The 20,594-nt window shown below is 57.7% G+C and overlaps 3 protein-coding genes across 3 annotated transcripts; 2 read left to right on the forward strand and 1 right to left on the reverse strand.

Annotated features, from left to right (window-relative positions):
- Positions 1-4,780: 4,780 nt before the first annotated feature.
- LOC122433216 (phosphoglycolate phosphatase) lies at positions 4,781-7,680 on the forward strand. Its single transcript, XM_043455909.1, has 2 exons — positions 4,781-5,534; positions 5,634-7,680. The coding sequence occupies exons 1-2, from the start codon at positions 4,895-4,897 to the stop codon at positions 5,957-5,959; spliced, it is 966 nt and encodes a 321-aa protein (XP_043311844.1). The 5' UTR covers positions 4,781-4,894; the 3' UTR covers positions 5,960-7,680.
- Positions 7,681-7,803: 123 nt separating this feature from the next.
- Positions 7,804-10,128, forward strand: BRICD5 (BRICHOS domain containing 5). The gene is made up of 6 exons (XM_043455910.1): positions 7,804-8,707; positions 8,869-8,988; positions 9,193-9,348; positions 9,420-9,521; positions 9,736-9,889; positions 9,992-10,128. Exons 1-6 carry the CDS (start codon positions 8,663-8,665, stop codon positions 10,084-10,086), a joined length of 672 nt encoding a protein of 223 aa, XP_043311845.1. The 5' UTR covers positions 7,804-8,662; the 3' UTR covers positions 10,087-10,128.
- On the reverse strand, positions 10,051-14,002 carry MLST8 (MTOR associated protein, LST8 homolog). Its single transcript, XM_043455908.1, has 9 exons — positions 13,906-14,002; positions 13,173-13,375; positions 12,977-13,028; positions 12,733-12,895; positions 12,242-12,317; positions 12,005-12,157; positions 11,043-11,167; positions 10,736-10,899; positions 10,051-10,642 (listed from the first exon to the last, which is right to left on the reverse strand). The coding sequence occupies exons 2-9, from the start codon at positions 13,299-13,301 to the stop codon at positions 10,524-10,526; spliced, it is 981 nt and encodes a 326-aa protein (XP_043311843.1). The 5' UTR covers positions 13,302-13,375; positions 13,906-14,002; the 3' UTR covers positions 10,051-10,523.
- Positions 14,003-20,594: the final 6,592 nt, after the last annotated feature.

Consider the following 20,594-nt stretch of genomic DNA (forward strand, 5'->3'; position numbering starts at 1 on the left):
TATTTAAGTAGTTTTTTGAAGCTAAGTGTTTTACAGGATTTTCTCATTGAAGATACCAATCATCCCCATTTTGAAGATGAAGAAACTAAGGCGCAGAACTGATGGAACACTTGTTCAAGTGCTGGCCAGAGGTCTAACTGCTGGCCAGAGGTCTGTCCAGAGTCATGGGCTAGAAACACAGAGGGTGTGTTCTCTCAGCTTAGTTTTTCTCCGTGGCTCAGCTCAGTGCTGGATTCGAGACTCAGGTGAGTCAGACCCCATTCCCTCCAGGAATGCCAGTCTCTGGGGAAAACCAAGCACGGACACAAGGGCCCGGGCAGAGAGTGGGCAGCTCTGCCCCAGGAAGGGCACCAGCAGAGACATCTCCATTCTGAGGCTGCCCAGCTCAGGAACAGAGGACCCTTCTTCACCTGGCAGGAGCTGGGATGTGTGAGACATGGGTTAGATCCCCAGAGGTCAGGCCAAGGTAACAATGGGGCTGCTTTCTGCAAGGGGCTTGCTCACCATTGCAGGGGTTTAAGCAGAGAGAGTGACAGTGTTTCAGAAAGATCCTTCTGACTGCTGGGCAAGGAAGAAAGACGTCTCTGAGAGGGACAAACAGGAGGAGGAGCAGGTGGGTGCTTCTGCTGCAGGAGGCATCTGGGAAGCACCCGGGAAGAAAGGACCAGGACACCTCTCTTGAGGATGTTCTGGGGAGTGATGGGAAAGCCAGCAGCAGAGAGGTAGAGGGAGACCCCCAGAAGAATGGAATGGGGGCGGACTTCAAAGACAGAGCACAGCCTGTGTGTGGGTGGACATGAGGAGTAGCTGGCCCAGAGGAGACCTGCCATGCTCCGTGCTCCAGAGCCTGTGTGACAGAGTTCTCAGCAATAGGCCAGGGCTCCTGCCTAGTTACTCCCTGGGGGTCAGAAAAGGGAAACCCGACCGGGTAAGCTCTGGGCCCTGCTTTAGCTGAAGCCTAGGCAGGCAGCGGACACAGGAGTGGATGGGCCTGAAGTCCCTGGAAGGCAGAGTGGCCAGGGCAAGCCTTCTCCCTTCCCCAAAGTCTCCCTTCCCCCAGGTGGCCTCCTTTCCCAGCCTGCCCTCTCATGGGCTCTAGCTGCACACTGTGTGTTTGATAGTCAACACCAGCCTCTCTATGGCCAGACCCTGACAAAAACTCCATCATCATCCTCCAAAGTGAAAGTGAAAGTGTTAGTTGCTAAGTCGGGTCGAACTCTTTGCAACCCCATGCACTGTAGCCCACCAGGCTCCTCTGTCCTTGGAATTCTCCAGGCAAGGATACTGGAGTGGGTTGCCAGTATCCCCTGGAAGATCCAGGGGATCTTCCTGACCTAGGGATCAATCCTGCATCTCCTATATTGGCAGACAGATCTTTTGCCGAGAGCCACCAGGGAAACCCATCACCCTCCATGATGGCAGCTAATCTCCAGTCCTCGGATGTACTTATATTTACTTAACCAATCCCACGTTGAGAATTATTTAAGTTGCATTCTTTTTTTTGCCACTTCAGTCCTTTTCTTTGTTTTAAAGAGTTTTTGTTTGTGTTGGCCGCAGGTGTATCTTGTGGGATCTTTGCTCCCCAACCAGGGATTAAACCCACACCCTTGGCAAGGAAGTCTTGTACTTCTAAGTGCTGGACTGCCAGGGAATTCCCTTCAGTCCTTTTTCAATGCCCCCCCCCCCTTTTTTTTGCTTAGCTCATTTGAAAGGAGAACATCTGTGAAAACACAGATTTAATGGCTGTTGGTAGTTTCAAATATAATTTAGATCATTTATTTATTTTTGGCTGTGCTGGGTCTTCATTTCTGCAGGCAGACTTTCTCTAGTTGCAAAGAGCAGGGATTACTCTCTAGCAGCAATGTGCAAGCATCTCATTGCAGTGGCTTCTCATGTTGCAGAGCACGGGCTCCAGGCTGCACGGGCTTCCATAGTTGTGGCTCTCGGGCTCTAGAGCATGGGCTCAGTAGTTGTGGCACGTGGGCTTAGTTGCCCCACAGCATGGGGAATCTTCCTGGACCAGGGATCAAACCCATGTTTCCTGCAGTGGCAGGTGGATTCCTAACTACTGGGCCACCAGGGAAGTTCTCTAATACAATTTAAATCCATGGAATGCCATGAAGATTAGTGTATGTTCTTGAACCATCTAAGTCCATGCCCCACTCCGCTTGTTGCCCAGCTTCCTCACTTGGGAGGACCCTGGCATTGTCCTTGGTCAGTATACCTGACCCTGGCAGGCATACACTGGGCACCTACTGTGTGTCAGGGACACAAAGCCATCATGCTGTGTACCTCTCCCATCCAGATGCATCGCACCTCTTCCAGGGACAGTCCTCCCAGGTAAAGGGTACCATCCCTTCCAACCTCCTTCAGGACCTTGTCCATAACCATCCGCTCTCTTGATACTGGCCATTCCACCTCTCCTGCCATGCCAACTCAGACCCTACAACCTACAGGGCATGTTAAACAAAACAGAGGTCAGCTTTGGGGTCCACTGAGTTTAATCCCAACTTTGCATTGTCCAGTTGGTGACTGTGGCTCACGTTCCTCATCTATAAATGGGCACATGAATCATCCCCGCCTCTGAGAGTTGTCCTGTGATTCTGACAAGGTAATGCAGCGCTCAGTGCCTAGACGCTTACTGACTGCCAGTAAACCAAGGCAACCAAGCAAGTATTGTACTAGCCAGCCCTGGCTAGACAGAGCGATGTTTCCCACTCCTGCCAGTGAACCACATACACTGTCTCTGGGTGGTAAAGCGGGATTTGTGACCTTTTGTCAAATCAGTTCCTCCCATGGTCAGATCTACCAATGAAACTGAATGGGAAGACAGAGAAAGAAGGTGCTCCCCACCCCTGCCTGGCACACCCACTCCTAGCTAGTGGGTACGCCCCGCAGGAAACCTGTATACCATGCCCTTATGGCCCATGGTCCCTGTCCTCCAGCAGTTCCCAGATCAGCCAAGACCAAACAACAGGCCATAGGGGAACAAGCAGGGCCTTAAGGGTACTGAGGTTACTGGCTTTACCTCATGGGTTTGGGGGTGAGGCGGGTCCCAGAGTAGACTTTATGGAGACTTGGGACCCAAGAGAAGAGCAGAGATTTGACCCACTTGGAGTTGGAGGTCTGGATTGCCTGGCACAGGGTAAGTGCTTGGGAAGCTGGGACCTGCTAGTCTGCCCCCTGGCTCTAGTGAAAGTAATGAGGAGAAAACTATACCTACTGTATGAACTGGCAGTTCCACTTCTAAGTATCTACCCAAGAGAAATGAGGGCCTATGTCTGGAAATGAGCGTGTAGGAAGAAGAACATTCATAGAGGCATTACTTACAATGGCTCCAAACTGGAAGCCACCCAAATGTCCATCAAGTGAGGAACAGGGGAGTAAATTCTTACAATGACCCATGTGGCAATTAAAAAAGAAAAAAAAAAAAAAACACTGAGAAGAATGAATTTCATTAATACTATATTGATCCAAAAGAAGGAAGAACCAGGAGTACCCAGGGCAAGCTCCTGCAAGGTAGTCCAGGACAGGCAAAGGAGGCTGTGACTCACTCTTTGGTGACAGAAGTCAGAAAAGCAGTTGGAGGGGTAACCTCTAGGGATGCATAGTGACTTGAGGGAACTTTCTGGAGTGATGGAAATACTCTATACCTTGATCTCGGCCGTGTTTACACAGGCCTGTTGTTCAGTCGCCCAGTTGTGTCCAACTCTTTAAAATCCTATCAGACTGCACACTTAAGGTTTATAGACTTTATGTTTTGTGTGTGTCCGACTCTTTGCAACCCCATGGACTGCAGCACGCCAGGTTTCCCTGTCCTTCACTGTGTCCTAGAATTTGCTCAAATTCACATCCACTGAGTCGGTGATGCCATCTACCCACCTCATCTTCTGTCGTCCCCTTCTCGTCCTGCCCTCAATCTTTCCCAGCACCAGAGTCTTTTCCAATGAATCAGCTCTTCTCATCAGGTGGCCAAAGTTTTGGAGCATCAGCTTGAGCAACAGTCCTTCCAATGAATATTCAGGATTGATCTTCTGTATGTTTTACGCCTCCATAAAAGTTAGTAATACGTAATAATGAGAGAGACCAGTTACTGAGTGCTGTGTTCTAGGCACTAACGTCCTTCTCTTAGACCCTGATTCCACTGCCCTGTAATTACTCGTCCACATGACCACCAAGCACAGGGAAAGCGATTCTGCAAAGGCCTGCAAACGAGAACGCAAGTCTTGTTAAGAAGGAGCCCGGGCCTGCCTCTCAGGAAAGGCCATAATTGGCCAACGCGCAGACACTGCGTCCACGGCACCGCCCGGCGCCGACCCGGCAAAGGTGCGGACGTGACTCTGGCCCAAAGGGGACAGCGGCCCCCTCCCGCCGCAATCCCGCGGAGACCCCGCCCGCAAGATTCGAGACAAGCCAGCCAATCACAGCCGGCCCGGCGCGAGGGTCACTCGATTAAAGGCCTCCGTCACCTAGGCTGACCAAGCGCCTCCAATGGGCGAGCTGTCCCGTAGTAGCCAATGAACAGCAGCCTTACGTCCTGCGCCGGCGCTCCGGCTCCTCGGCCGAATTTCCGCAGTGAGCGCTCCACGCAGAATGCCGGTTGGCTCCCCGCCAGCCAATCACCGCGGCGCCTAGGGCACTCCAGCCAATGGCTGTCCGCCTTCCTGCGGCGGGCCGCGACGGTTGGCCCGGCGCTTCCGCAGCCCGCGGGAGGCGGGGGCGGATTGGCGCAGGCGGGGCCCAATGGGCCGCACGCGCGAGGCGCGGGGCCTATGAGCGCGCCGGGGGCGGGGCGGGCCCGGCAGCAGGCGGCTGCGAGGAAGAGCGGGCGGCCGGTGGCGGCTGCGGCGGCGGCGGCGTCGGCGGCCGGTGGCGGCGTCGGCGGCGGGTGGCCATGGCAGAGGCGGAGGCCGGCGGTGACGACGGCCGCTGCGTGCGGCTGAACGCCGAGCGGGCCCAGGCGCTGCTGGCCGACGTGGACACGCTGCTGTTCGACTGCGACGGCGTGCTGTGGCGCGGCGAGACGGCAGTGCCCGGCGCGCCTGAGACCCTGACGGCGCTGCGGGCCCGCGGCAAGCGCCTCGGCTTCATCACCAACAACAGCAGCAAGACCCGCAAGGCCTATGCCGAAAAGCTGCGGTGCCTGGGCTTCGGCGGCCCGACGGGGCCCGACGCCGGCCGCGAGGTCTTCGGCACGGCCTATTGCACCGCGCTCTACCTGCGCCAGCGCCTGGTCGGCCCGCCGGCCCCCAAGGCCTACGTGCTGGGCAGCGTGGCCCTGGCCGCCGAGCTGGAGGCCGTGGGCATCTCCTGCGTGGGCGTGGGGCCCGAGCCGCTGCCGGGCGAAGGCCCCGGCGCCTGGCTGGACGCGCCCCTGGAGCCCGATGTGCGGGCCGTCGTGGTGGGCTTCGATCCGCACTTCAGCTACATGAAGCTCACCAAGGCTGTGCGCTACCTGCAACAGCCCGACTGCCTGCTTGTGGGCACCAACATGGACAACCGACTCCCCCTGGAGAACGGCCGTTTCATCGCGGGTCCGTGCGCCCCGGGTGGAGGGAGGCTGGAGGGCGGGCAGCGAGCCCCTACCGGCCTCTGACCCCCGGCACGACTCCCCTTCCTCTCCGCCCCCGCAGGTACCGGCTGTCTGGTCCGAGCCGTGGAGATGGCCGCCCAGCGCCAAGCCGACATCATAGGGAAGCCCAGCCGCTTCATCTTCGACTGCGTGTCCCAGGAGTACGGCATCCACCCAGAGCGCACCGTCATGGTGGGCGACCGCCTGGACACAGACATCCTGCTGGGCGTGACCTGTGGTCTGAAGACCATCCTGACCCTCACGGGCGTCTCCAGTCTACGGGACGTGAAAAGTAATCAGGAAAGTGACTGCATGGCTAAGAAGAAAATGGTCCCTGACTTCTATGTTGACAGCATAGCCGACCTTTTGCCTGCCCTTCAAGGTTAAAGATTTAGTGTCTTTAATCTCCAGAATAAAAAAAAAAAATTGAAAATCAGTTACCCAAATTAATAGGTGGGGCTTCAGCATCGCTCAGCTAGGTGGCTTCAAGTTTGCTTACTTGGAGTTAAGCAGAGGCGCTAGTTGTTAACCTTGTAAGTAGACATTTGGGGGGCGACTTTGTTTACAGATGCTTATATTTTAAGATGCACTTTTTAGCTTGGAGGGCATTGTGGGGATCCTGGGCCTTAGGTGCCAGTGGGCCTTGCTGTTGGGTTCAGTGTATGTCCAGGATTCAGGTAACCTCAGGGCCTACTGATGGGACTGAGGTGGGTCTAGGGGTGTCATGTATTTATTGAAAGTTTCAGGAATTAGTGGGGAGGAGGAGCTGATCATTTCCACTGTTGTGAGCAACTTGTGCAAACCAAGCCAGGGTCCCATCAGTGTCGTCCTCAGAGGAACCTGCTACCGCCTCAGGTCTTCACCTGCAGGGTGGGAGCGAAGGAAAGGGCTGCTCTCGGGTGGAGCCTCCCTGTCTGTGGGGTCTGGGGTGCTGCCCTCACCACCCAACACTTCCTTCAAAACCACTCCGATGTCACAACTGAGTGTCTGTTCCGTTTTAGAGACCAGGGCTGCCACCCTCATGCAGTTGTGCACTTCTGTAAACTCAGCCCGGCTGAGCCTCATCCTTTCCAAACGTGCATGTAAACCCAGGGGGTCTGGACTGAGCCTGTTGCTTGGCGAGCAGCCAGGAGGGCATAAGTGCCGTCGTTGAACTCAGGCCTGCCGTTCAGGGAGCTCAGAGCAGCATTGGTACCAAAAGTTTTTGTTTTTTAGCTTTCTAACAACTTTGTCAGGTGGTGGACTTGAAGCATAAGCGTATGATTAATAGCTGTGCTCTGTCTTATAGGGAAAATCCCACTGAAGAAGTCTGCGTGCCCCGCAGCCAGCAGTTGGGCCAAAGGCATGTGCTGGCCAAATGCCTGTCACCCAAGGCTCCTTCTGGGTAGGGGAGGAAAGAGGTGTCCCCCAAAACAGGAATTGAATCTCTGTCTTCCCAGACGCTTGGTTGGGATAGGTGTCATATGCCAGTGGTCCCTGAGGCCACCTGTTTTAACCCTGATGTCCCTTGTCAGTTGTCAGCTGGAGGACTGGCTGGGTCCACTGGCTAGCCAAGGATTCTTGGCAGGGGGCCATGGCCTTTTCTGCCTGCTCCCTGAGTTGCTGACCTTTGAGGATGGGCCTCTGGCTGCACATGTAGGGGAGGGCCTGGGAAGCTGTTCCTTTTGGCCGACTGCTTCCTGGTGCCTCGCCCCACACCTAGCGGCTTCTGCTCAGAGCCCATGGTTCTCTCCTAGCCTCAAGATCACCGTGCTCCTTCACCCACCCTCTAAGAGTTCTCAGAGCAATAAAGCGTGTCCTGAGCCTTGGCTCCTCCCAGGCCTGAGCGTCTGGGGTTCAGACTCTGCCAGGGGCAACGCGAGGGCAGCGGCACCTGTGAGGTTGGTGGTGCTGACGTTGGCTCTGCGAGGTCAGCTCAAGGTGGGTCTGGATATTGAGCAGGCCTGTCAGGGCGTTGTCACCCACACCAGGAGCACGTGGCAGATGCGGCAGCCGGCGACACCTCCCTCTTCGGCTGGGCAGTGGCCCAGGAGCCTGTGCATCCTGTCCCCCTACCCCTGTTGCACTGTGTGAACCCAAAGGTGTATTAAACTCTCGACCGCAGCTGACTCTGGTGTTCCTTGCTTTTGCCTGGACAGCAGCCTCTGCATGGAGGGTGCAGCTGTCTCGCCACAGCTGGGCGGCCAGGGAGCGGGAGGGGGTACCCTCAGGACAAGGCCATTCTGGGACTCCCAATTTGATTTGGGACTCTGAGCATAGAAACTCCGCCCCATCTGAGGCCCACTGCAGAGGCAGGTTTTGAAGAATCAGGGAAAACAAGGCACACAAACAATAACCAAGAGAAGGAAGAGGTCATGGGGTGAAGCTTGTGAAGGACACACACTTCCTGAAACCTGCCAGTGCTGGGAGCTACTGGGTGTTGGGATCCATAGCCCCAAACAGCTGGAAACGCACGGCACAGGTCACTTGGGGACAGCCATGCTGGGCCAGGCAAGGGTCTGTGTGCACAAGGCTGGCCTCACCATCCTGCAGTATGCAGGCGGTCCTAGGAAGCTGCTCCCCCAGCAGTGAAGCTCCTAGAAGCTGCCCTGGTCTTGGGCATGCACCTGAGGGCTGCCCTGCATTGGTGGGACTGGGAAGCAGCTGGGGTGCATGGGAGGAAAGGGAAGTGCACTTGCCGATGCCTGCTGCATGCCAGGCCCTGCGCCCAGAGTGTAGAAGTAACCTGAGAGACAGAACAGGCGTCCACAGGAAAATGAAATCAGCCCCCAACCAGACTTCGTATTATAAGGTCCTGGACAACCTGGGCTGCCCTCTGCACCAGCCACTGGGCCTCCACTTCCACAATGGCTCCTGTGCTCCCAGCTCCCAGGCTCTGGTCTGCGCAGACCAGGCGTCAGGAGAGCTGGGCAGCGATGAGCAGCCCCTCCAGGCGTCCCGTCTCTGACCCGGATATCAGGTGGCTGGGCTGGGGAGGAAGCAGGGGGGTCAGGCGGGGAGGGGGCCAGGACTGGCTCATCGGAGGCGTCCTGAGGTTTCCCAGCCGGCTCTGGAGCAGCAGACAATCTTGCATTGTCCCCTGGCTGCAGCATGGAGCAGGGGAGCCGCTGGGCTGAGCGCCCCACGCCTGTGAGGGTGAGCGCTCCCCCACCCGCGCCCTTGTGGGGACAGAGGCCCCGGGCTGCCCAGGAGGGCAGGAGGACCATCTGTCTCCTGAAATTCCTCAGCCTCTGCCTCCCCTGAGCCCACGGCTGCCGGCCTCCACTCGGGGCCCACTGACTCCAATGTGCCTCCAGGTGGAGACCAAGCCCTGCCGTGGGCGCTGGAGAGCTCCCGGCCTGCTGCTGCTGCTGGCGCTGGCCACCACGGCTGCTGTGGCTGGAGGGCTCCTTGGTTTCAGCCACAGCCCTTCCCAGGTGAGCCCCTTCTCAGGACCCAGGCAGAGGCTCAGACAGTCGGGAGGGGGAGGAGAGACCAGCCCCACCCAGCCCTCCAGTGGGGCCAGGGCAGGAAACAGACATCAGAAACCCGGAAGGGTGGTGGGTCAGAGCCCCGCAGCGGGGCTGGGGGCATGTTGGGGCAGCCCCAGCCTGGCCAGCGACCTCCAGCCTCCCACTCAGCCCCCGCTGCAGACGCTCCGCCTGAGCCTCCCGAGCCCGGGCATGCCCTGGTCCAACCAAACCGAGCAGGTGGACGTGGCCCAGAACGTGGCAACCATCCGGGTGACTCCAGCCCAGAGCAACCACAGCTGGGCAGTGCTATTCGATGGGCAGAGCGTGAGTGGCCTGGCAGGGCGGGGCGGGGTGGGGTGTTCAGGTGGCCCTGCCTCACCCGCCTGCCTGCCCAGGGCTGCGTCTGTTACCGGCCCTCAGAACACCGGGCCTGCTTCCTGCGCCTGATGGAACCCCGAGACCGTGAGGCTCTGCAGCTGATGGTGAACACCTCTCAGGTGAGGAGCCTCCGGCCAGGGGCCAGACAAAGGGTCCTGTGTGCAGCCTGGGCCCGGGGCGGGCTGGGGCTCCAGTTTCAGGGGAACAGAAGCTCTGTCTTCCTGTGGATGAGGCTGCTGACAAGAGCTGGGGCAGGGCTGGCATGCCGCCGGCATGTCCTGGCGTGCATGGGCCCCACCCACCCGGGGTCAGTGCGAGCGACCTTCTCCGCAGCTCCAGGCAACGCGAAGCCCCAGCCAGGACACCCACTACGCCCAGGAGCTGCTGGCAGTGCTTGGGAGCCAAGAGGTGGACCCTGCCCAGGTCGGGGCTCCTGTGCGGCACCTTTGTGCCAAGACCCCCATTTACTGGGCCCGACGCGCAGAGGGTAAGTCAGGGCAGGCTGTGCGGAGGGGCCTGGGCTCCCGCAGGACAGTCTCGGGGCAGATGGGGAAGGGTCCTGTGGGGTTCATAGAGACCCCTCCTCCAGGGTCCCAGAGGCAGCGGCTGATCTACCTATGTATCGACATCTGCTTCCCGAACAACATCTGTGTGTCGGTCTGCTTTTATTACCTCCCAGACTGAGCCCCAGCCTGGCCACACAGGCCAGCCACCTGGCCGACCCTGTCACCAGTCCACGGAGGGCGGGCGGGGATAATAAACCACTCCACCTGGCCGTGACAGTGTTCTCTGTGGCCTTGGGGACGCAAAACAGGGCCAGGGAGGGGCCGAGGGAGGCCCCGGCTGGGGGTGAGCACCAGCCTCGGATTCCCTCGGCGGCTCTAGGCCCTGTGGGTCCAGAGTTTCTGAAGGAAAGAGCCCTGCTGCGTCCACATAAGCAGCCAGGGCTGAGAAAGTCCCAGAGTGGACCGGCCTAGCTGGGGAGCCAGGGTTGCTCAGTCCAGTCTGGCGAGCCTCCAATGAAGTGGCCAGCCCATGGGTGTCACTCTGACCTGAGCAGCTGGACAGACACACCTGGCTGGTGCCACCTGGACGGCTGCCTGCAGTGCCCAGGGACAAAGCTAGCCCAGCACGCTGTCATTGAAGGCCAAGCACACGACGGCTTTCTGGTGGCCGCCGTACTCTCTCTTGATCTCGCCTGTCTCCACGCACCAGAGCCGGGCCAGGTTGTCAGAGGAAGCTGCAGGGAGGGAGGGAGGGAGAGCACGGATGGGATTCGGGGAGCAGCCCCAGGCCTGGCCAGCGGGGCGGGGGGCAGGGCGGCGGGGCCCACCGGTGACGATGTACTGCGAGTCCCCCGAGAAGGCACAGCCCCACATCCAGCCCCGGGACGACTCTCCGGGGTTGCTGCTCTTGATGCTCAGCTCGGTCATCAGGGAGAAGTTGGACGTCCTCCAGATCTTGCACGTCTGGTCAGCCGAGCAGGTGGCGAGGAGCCTGGGGGCGGGGGTGAGCGCAGCAGGTGTGCCATCAACAGCCGCTCCCATCCCGCACACCCATGCTGCCCTCCAAGCAGACCCCAACGCATCAGGCCCCCAGCCCCAGGCACACCGCCTCCTGCCCCCCGGCCCTGCACACACGTGGAATCGGGGCTGAAGCGGCACTGCAGGGCATAGCGGGTGTGCGCCGGGATCTTAGTCTTGGGGATGAGCTGTGTCACCTCATCGCCAATGCCTCCAGTCAGGTTCCAGACATAGCAGTTCCCCTGCGGGGGAAGAGGGCAGTCATGGGAGGCCGGGCCCTCCAGTCTGACAGGCGGGGGAGGATACCCAGCGGCAAGACCTAGACCCAGGGGCTGCCATCCAGCACTTCGGTTGTGCACAAGGACCTGGGGGCCAGGGACATGCGACAGGTAGCACCTGGGAGACCCAGCCCCAAGCAGGGGCCACACCTGATGGGCTGAGGGCAGGAAGCCACGCCTGGCCTTCCTGAAGGATGCGCTTGGCCAACTGGAATGTGCAGAACAAGATGGGACGAGGACACCCAGACACAGGGAACTGCAGGGCGAAGGCTTGGGAGTGGACAGTTTGGGAATGTCGAGGGATAACTGATTCGCTGAGATCAAATGGACATTAAAGGGAGAAAGGAGGCTGGACGGGAGTCCAGGGGTCAAATGGCAGGGTCCTGAGGCCCTGGGAAGGAGCCCGGGGCATTTCAGTGTTAACCTAGAGGAAGGAGGCAGTCAGGGTGCTCCTGTTGAAGGATGCTCTGCATTGGGACAGGGAGATGTCACAGGGGAAGAAGTCAGAGAGGCTGCAGCCACTGTCGGGAGAGACGAGGGAAACTGGGACCAGGAGGAGAGAGGGAAGTGGACAACTGGAAAGACTCTGGAGGTGGAGAGGCCCAGACTGCTGTGTGGGCCATGGCCTGCAGCAAGAGGCTGCATCAGGCGTGACCCCCAAGGTTCTGGCTCTGGGGGCTGAGTCAGAGCTGGAGCCCAGGATGGGGAAGCAGGACTCGGGGAGAGAGGGGAGAGCCCACCCGCAGGGAACAGGGTTCTAAAGAGCTGGGCCCCGAGCTGCACCCCCTCCCCGGGACTCACAGTGCTATTGACAGCAGCCATGTAGCTGGCGTCGGGGTCGATGTGGGCGGATGTGATGGAGACCTCCGGCTCCGGGATCAGCTGCTCGTTGTGGTCGGTTTTCAAGTCCCAGATGTGGATGGCACCGCTCTGGTCACCCACAATGAGCTCTGCCTGAGGAGGCACCGGGGAGGTGAGGCCGGGAAGCACCCTGCCCTCCAGAGCCCCAGGGTGCCCAGCCCCAGGCGGCCCCCTCACCTGGTTGGGGTGCAGGCACACACAGTTAATGGGCGCGTTCACCTGGAAGATTCGCTGACACTGCAGGTTCCGGGACCTTTGAGATGGGGGGACACACCCCGTCTGTGGTGCGTGGCCGTTGGCACCCCCTCCTCCCTGAGAGACCCTCTTCCTGGCCACTTAACCTCTGTCTGTGATGGGAGCTGTCTCACGGGAAAGACTTGGGGGGCTTGGACCTCCCCGGGACAGCCTGAAGTCAATGAGTGACTCAGAAAGGGCCTAAAGCATGGGCCCTTGGTCAAGGTGGGACTTGCTCTTTGATGCAGCTCATTCCAGAGCCCCCTGTGGGATCAGGCTGAGAATCTTCTCCGGGAGGTCTTTGTGGGTCCGCCTCCCTGACCTACCGGCTCTCCTCATCTGCCTTCAAGAAGTCACCTGCATAGACAGTCTCCCAGCCTGGCCCTCACCCTACCCACCCAGGCAGCAAGCTGCTCCCGCCTGGCACCCCACACCTGAGGTCCCAGATCCGAGCGGTGCAGTCCTCCCCGCCTGTGTACATCCAGCGGCCGTCCTCATGGAAGCCCACCGACGCAATGTTCTTGTTGACCCCGTCGTAGCTGATGATGGGGTTGGGGTTATTGGAGTTGAGGTCATACATGCGAATGTGCTGGTAACCTAGGAGGAGAGGCCAAACTGAAGTGAGGCTGTGCCCGCGGACCTAGGAGAAATCAGGGGTTGGGGTGGAGAGCAGGGTACCTGCAGCTGCAATCATGGTGCGGTCAGGTGTGATCTCCAGCGCGTTCACCTGCTGGGTCTGTTAAGGAGGGTGACCAACAGGGGCCTCCGAGGCCTCCACCGCAGCGGGTTCAGTGCCGCGTCCTTCCCACCAGGCATCCCGTCCAACACCACCCGCCCCATCGCCCCATCGCCCCATCGCCCCAGCGGAGGATACCGAGTCCTGGTGTTGCACAGTTCGCGTACAGATCCCGCTGTGGGCCTGCCAGAACCGCACCGTGTGGTCATAGCCTGCAGTGGCCAAGATGACAGGGTCACTGCCCACTGTGCCTGGAGACGTATTCATGGTGTGGCTGCCGAAAGGACTCGGATCGACACAGGGCAGTAGGTCTGACCCGCAGAGGCCAGAGATCAGAGCATCTAGAGCAGAGACAGGGAGTGCAGTATTTAGGGAATACCCTACGTCCTAAATACGTTGCAGCAGATTACTCGGTGCTGGGGAATAATGAAATCATCCCCATCTTAGACACGGGGAAAACCGAGGCGCGGAGAGGTTCGGGGAGACGCGTGACAACCGGCAAGGGACAGCTCGGCGCTCGGAGCCGCGGGCTCCGTCCCCCGCCCGGAGAGCCGCCGCCGGAACGCCCTCCCACCGGCGGCCGGCAGGGGGCAGTCGCGCCGCGGGCGCCGCGGTGCCGCAGGGGCGGGCCGCGCACGCGCAGGGCTGCGCACCGGCCCGCGAGCGAAGCCTGAGTGCGGCGGCCGCGCGTGCGTAGTGGGCCGGCGGCGGGCCTTGTGGGGCGGCGTGGGGGAGCTCCCTTGCTGGACCCTCGGGCTCCCCGGCGCTCCGCCGACCGCCCTGACTCTGTCCCGCGGAGCCAGCGCCCCTTGGGCGCGCTCTGCCGGCCCCTGGACGTCGCCTTCCAGCCCTCGTCCCGCGGCCTCCGTACCTTTCAGGCGGCTCTGCGCTCCGCCGCGGCCCAGGACGGCTAGTGGAGCCGGAACAGGTCGATAAGGCCGAGCGTCGAGTTATCGATGAGCTAGTAGGGCGACACCACGGGGCGCGAGGGACGGGGGTGGCGGGGACGAGACTGAAGCTCTGGGGTAGAGGGCCCCTAGCTCCTGGGAAGAAGCGGTACAGGCCCCGGGACGAAAGCAGCGACCCCAGCCTTTTCCCCTCTCGGGGACTCCACCCTCCCGAGAGCGGTTCCCTAGGCCGTGTGGTACCATCCACCCGCCCCCCCGCCATCCGTCAGGTGCCCACTAGGGTTCCCAGGTAAATTACAGGACATCAAGTTGCAGTTGATTTCAAATAAGCAACGTGTTTTGTTAAGTACAGGCTAAATATTGCATGGGATATACTTATACTAAAAAGTTTTACGTTGCCTGCATGAAATTCAAGTGTAGTTAGGTGTCCTGTTGTTTTCTTTGCTACATCAGGCAACCCCTAGTCTGGGCCCTGTCAGGCCTGTGCAGATCGGTCGGATCCTCAGGTCCCTTCACTAATCCCAGTGACTCCTCCATTACTGGGGTCCCTCGTACCTCCTCTTCCATCCAGCCTTCCCACATTCTACACACGTGGCCTCAGACAAAAAAAAAAAAAAAAAGAATCCTTGAGACAGCCTCTCCCAGGGCATCTTCCCACCAGGCTTATAAATTGCAGCTGCACCCCTTTTCCTTCCTCTAGCCCCTTGACCAAGGCCATGTCCCCTGCCTATCCACCCAGGCCCTCGTCCTGGCAACCTTCCTCCCTGAATCTTCCCTCTTTCCTTCCTGTCAGCATTTCTTTTTCTTTTGTTTCTTTGTTTAATTTTTTGTCTGCACACCATGTGGCATGCAGGATCTTAGTTCCCTGACCAGGGATTGAACCTGTGTCCCTTGCAGTGGAAGCACGAAGCCTGAACCCCTGGACTGCCAGGGAGGTCCCTCCCTAAGCATTTCCACACCATCCTTCCAGATGGCACCCTTTCAGAGATCCAGCCTCACTTCTCACTAGCAGCTTGACTTGCTGTCAGCTGTCATGTTTTACTCCCAGCTCTCCAGTGAGAGTTTCACAAGGTCACTGGCCATCTCACACTGCCAAACGCAGTGCATACTTTTCTCGTGCATCTTGCCATGTCTGTCTACACAGTGGCTGACAGCACTCCTCCTAGAAAGCTCCTGTGACTGTTGCTAGCTTCTTGCCCCCCGTGTTCAGTCTCTTTCTCTGCCTTCCCCTAAAGGCTGGTGGCCTCCAGAGATCCTGTGTCCACCCTGTCCCTGGGGCTCCTGCCCACTCTCCAGGTCTTTCAGTACCTTCCTTGTCTGGGTCCTTCCTTCCCTGTCTCCAGCTCACAGCCAGCTCCCTGTTTGACATTGTCCATCAAAGGCCCCACAGACACCTCCGCTTCCCACAGCCAAGACAGTTCATGATGGACCTGCCCCCAAAGGCTTTCTCTTCTGTGTGTGGTGCCCACCCATGTGTGACAGCCAGACGGGATCCCGTGGACCACCACACCCTCAGGAGCAGCCCGCTCATCACCACCCTTCTCCTGCCCCCTCCAGGCTGTCCTTCACATTACAGAGTGGTCCTCTGAATACCTATGCCTGAGGACTTCTCTGGTGACCCAGTGGTTAAGAATCTACCATCTAATGCAGGGGCTGCTGCTGCTGCTAAGTCGCTTCAGTTGTGTCCGACTCTGTGCGACCCCATAGACAGCAGCCCGCCAGGCTCCTCCGTCCCTGGGATTCTCCAGGCAAGAACACTGGAGTGGGTTGCCATTTCCTTCTCTAATGCATGAAAGTGAAGTTGCTCAGTCCTGTCCTACTCTTCGCGACCCCATGGACTGCAGCCTACCAGGTTCCTCCGTCCATGGGATTTTCCAGGCAAGAGTACTGGAGTGGGTTGCCATTGCCTTCTCCCTAATGCAGGGGACATGGGTTCAATCCCTAGTCGGGGAGCCAAGATCCCATGTGCCGCAGGGCAACTAAGCCCACGCATTGCAGGTACTAAGCTTACAGCTAGTGAGCTTGCACGCCACAACTGATGCAGCCAAACATAGATTTTTTTAATTGAAAAAAAAATCCTAAACCTGAACCTTGTAAGAATCCTGCAAGTGTCCCCCATCACCCTTCAGACTCCTGGGCCCAGCCCCTGCCAAGCCTGCAGCATTCTCCTCTCCACTACACAAGCCACGAGTGAACAGCAGTCTCAGAATTCACTGCACCCTCTTTGAACCCTTGCCCACACCTAGGATGTGTCATCTCTGCCTCTTTACCTGCTGAACTCCTGATTTTTTTAGCACCTTTCATAGCTTTGGGAGCTTATGTCCCCTGCATGTATGTATTCTGTATGAAGGGGCTATACTGAATGTTTTGTTTGAATTGAGGTGAAATTAACATTACATGAACGTTGCCATTTTTAAGTGAACAATTCAGTGGCACTTAATGTTGTGCAACCACCACTTCTGTCTAGTTCCAGAACATTCCCATCATTCCAAAAGAACCCCACCTCCCCCACCACCCGTTAGGCACTCACTCCCCATCCCCCACCCCACCTCCCCTCAGCCCCTGGCAGCCAGTGATCCACTTCCTGACTCCATGGATTTACCTCTTCTGGACATTTCATGGAAATGAAGTCATACAATATATGGCCTTTTGTGTTTGGTTTCTTTCACTGGGCATAACATTTTCTAGGTTCATCCAGGTTGTAGCCTGCATCAGTGAAAGTGAAAGTCACTCAGTTGTGACCGGACTCTTTGCAACCCCATGGACTATACCATCCATGGAATTCTCCAGGCCAGAATACTGGAATGGGTAGCCTTTCCCTTCTCCAGGGGATCTTCCCAACCCAGGGATTGAACCCAGGTCTCCCGCGTTGTAGGTGGTTCTTTACCAGCTGAGTCACAGGCGAAGCCTGTGTTAGTACTTCATTCCTTTTTATGGCTGAACAATATTTCATTGATGGATGGACCATATTTCATTTATCCGTTTTTCCATTCATTGATGGGCACTTGATGAGATGGTTTCCACTTTTTAGCTAGTACAAATAATGCTTGCAATGAACTTTTCTGTACAAGTACTTCTGAGTCCCCGTTTTGATTTTTCTTGAGTTTATAGTAGCAGTGGGGCTGCTGCATCTTGTGGTAATTCCACGTTTCAGTTCTTGAGGAACTGCCAAACTGTGCTGAGCCTTTTACCCACATTCTGCATTGGGTCTTTGCAATAACCCTGCCAAGGAGGAACCAACCCCATTTTGCAGGTGAGAAAACTGAGGCTTGGGGCTTCCCTGATAGCTCAGTGGTAATCCGCCTGCCAACGCAGGAGACATGAGTTCGATCCCGATCCTGGAAGATCCCACATGCCATGGAGCAACTAAACTATTGAGCCCACGTGCCCTAGAGCCCATGCTCTTCAACAAAAGAAGCCACCGCAATGAGAAGCCCGGCCCTGTAACTAGAGAGCAGCCCCTGCTTGCTGCAGCTAGAGGAAGCCTGCAGGGCGATGAAGACCCAACACAGCCAAAAATAAATAAAATTTAAAACCCCCCGAGGCTCACATCCCAGGGCACGTGGTTAGAACATGGCAGAACCCACCCCACTGGGCTCAGCTACGCCCTGATCTCACCCCTTCTGGCTGGGCGACTGCCTGCGGGCACCCCACCCCCCAGACATGCTCATCTTCCTCTTGAAGTCCAGGCACTTCCCAGGGCAGCTCCAGGGAGTGGCAGATGGATATGCGGGCTTGGGAGCAACTGAAGGATGTCCAGAGCAGCATAAAGCCTGAGAGACGAGTGTGGGACAGAGGCGGGGGCGGGAGAGGGCCGGGGGACACAGCCAGGTGTCTTGGGCCTGTGGCCGGGGTGGGGCGTGCCCTGAGCAGTCTGCATTTTTGTGAGGACTCTGTGGGGGGCTTCCCAGGTGAAGACATAAGAGACGCGGGTTCAATCCCTGGGTCAGGAATATCCCCTGGAGGAGGGCATGGCAACCCACTCCAACCTTCTTGCCTGGAGAATCCCACGGACAGAGGAGCCTGGTCAGCTACAGTCCACGGGGTCGCACCGAGTTGGACACAACTGAAGTGACTTGGCACTGGAGGGAGGGCTGCATATGTCCCGTGCCTAGGGGGTAACTGAGAGACCAGGCCAGGCTCCCTGTCCAGCCTGAGTAGCTCCAGCATCCCCGCTGGGCAGAAAGGGGAGACCCGACCCATGGTTGCGGATCCCTACATGTACTAAGCATCAGCTGAGCACTTACAGAGGTGGCATCTTTGAGAATGATAGAAACCATGGCAGCTTTCAGACTTCATGCTCCCAGCAGTCCACCGGGAGGGGACGTTCATCATCACCATTTTTTACATAAGGGGCTGGACCCCAGGGCCCTGGGGGTCTGGGGGGGCACCATGGAGCCCCTGGCAGGGCACACAGCTGGTGGGCAGGAGCGGGGGTACACTGCGGCCAGGGGAGGGGAGAGGTTGCTGTGCAGCTGGGCAGGGGCCAGCCCGGGCTGCAGTGAGGCAGCCACTCCACTCCAGGCTGAGCCTCAGCAATTCTGCTGGTTCAGCGGCCCCTCCTCCTGGGATCGTTCTCCCAGGCCCAACTTCCTGGAGGGCTGCCCAGGTCCCACGCCTCTGCATCCTCATATCCCTGGCCTGAGTGGATGGCCCGCTCTGTCGCCCCCATCCCTGGGCTGGGGGGACCCCAGGAAGTTTCATATCTCTGTTTCCAGGTGGACCCTCCCATCAACTGAGGACTGTGGGCAGAACTGCTGGCCCATTTTACAGATGGGCCAGCTGAGCGTAGGGAGCTTGTCCCGGGTTCTCTGGGCTGGTTGGTAGCAGATCTAGAATGCCTGATTCCTCCTAGGGCATTAGCCTCACCCACCAGGACGAATCTGGCAGAATCTGTCAGCTCTCTTCCCAGGTCTGTTCTCCTGAAAGGATGATGGACCACACAGCAAGTTGCCCACCCTTAGGTCTATCAGCTACCTGTTAGTTGTCTAGAGCGGAGGTGGGCAGAGAATGGAGATGAGGCAGCTAGAGGCAGGGCCAGTTCATTTCCCAGAACTATGTGATCATTCTAAACTAGGACTTGGCCTTTCAGGTATGATGAAGGTGTATTTGTCAAGGTAGGAGGATAGACATATTTTATTTAACATGTTATCAGCACGCCTTATAACGTTTAAATTCTTAGACATCCGGTGTGTGGGCCTCTGTCCGTACTCCTGCCCCAGGCCCTGAAAACGCTAGGCTCAGGCCAGGGTGGTTTGCTTTGTTGTTCAGTCGCTCAGTCGTGTCCGACTCTGCAACCCCACGGACGCCAGGTTTCCCTGCGCTTCACCATCTCCCAGAGTTTGCTCAAACTCAACTCACAGTTGATGTGCCATCTAACCATCTCATCCTTTGTCACTCTCTTCTCCTGCCTTCAATCTTTCCCAGCATCAGCATCTTTTCCAATGAGTCGGCTCTTCACATCAGGTGGCCAATGCCATCAGTCCTTCCAGTGAATATTTGGGGTTGATTTCCTTTAGGATTGAGTGGTTTGATCTCCTTGCTGTCCAAGGGACTCTCAAGAGCCTTCTGCAACCTCGCAGTTCATGGTTTGTCTCAGCCAGCCAAAACAGAAAAATAATGGTAAGGACGCTAACTTTTTTGTTTTTCTGGTAATGTTTCCTGTGTGCTAGGCACACTGTTAAGCTCTGCAGATGAATAAAATGCAATTGGTACCCAGATGGGGAATATCACAACACCCACAGAAGCGATTTGCTGAACACTTACTAAGTTCTACGGCAAAGTGCTTTGTAGGTAGCATCAGTCAATCCTCAAATAATCTACAGGGAGGTATCGCTCCCTATTTTATGGAGAGGGAACCAAGATGCAGAAAGACACAGTGGCTGGAAAGGCAAATCCGGTGAGAGGGAGAACTGGGACAAACGCAGGTGGCTGTGGGTTCAGATCTCAAACTCATGAGCCGGAGACTCTGGGACCTCAGGTGAGTCACTTGGCTTTTCTTCACTGAGCCTCACTTTCTTCATCTGTCAAAAGGGTACATACAGTAAGTCCAGGTTCCAGCAAGGTGCCTGATGCAGCAGGTGCCCAGGAATTGGTAACCATAAAGGGTGGGGGGAAGGGCCCTTGTGTTTAGGGACCCCTGTGGACGTAAGACATCGGCTTGCTCCATAACTTCATGGGAGACCCTATGGAGGGGACTGACCAGCTGCCCAGATCAGGGAACCCCAGTGCCTGCTGTTCATCCTCCTCCACCCTCTGGCCGCCTTCTTTCTGGACCAGCTTGATGGTCTGGGTGGCAGAGGGGCGTCCCACCATCATGTGTGTGAACCTTCCCAAGGCTGCATGGAGGGGGATGATCTGCCCGTCCTTGCAAATGAGGGAAGTGAGTCTGAGCCGCTCTGTCTCTAGAATGCTGCAGCCATGACAAGGTGAGGCCCCAAGGAGGAGGCTGAGGTCAGAAGGATGAGACCTGTGCGTGTGTGTGTGTGTGTGTGTGTGTAGGGGGAGTGGGGGGGCTGTCAGAAGCTGGGGCCGGAGGCTGGGGGTAAGCAGGCTTGTGTGGGGGTTCAGGTTGCTGCTGGGAAGGGCTGTGACCCCACTGGTGCTGGGGGTGGGGGTATTGAAGCCCCAGGGCCTGTGGATCTGAAGAGTT

This window comes from Cervus canadensis, chromosome 32 (assembly GCF_019320065.1).
Source record: "Cervus canadensis isolate Bull #8, Minnesota chromosome 32, ASM1932006v1, whole genome shotgun sequence".
Lineage (NCBI taxonomy): Eukaryota > Metazoa > Chordata > Mammalia > Artiodactyla > Cervidae > Cervus > Cervus canadensis.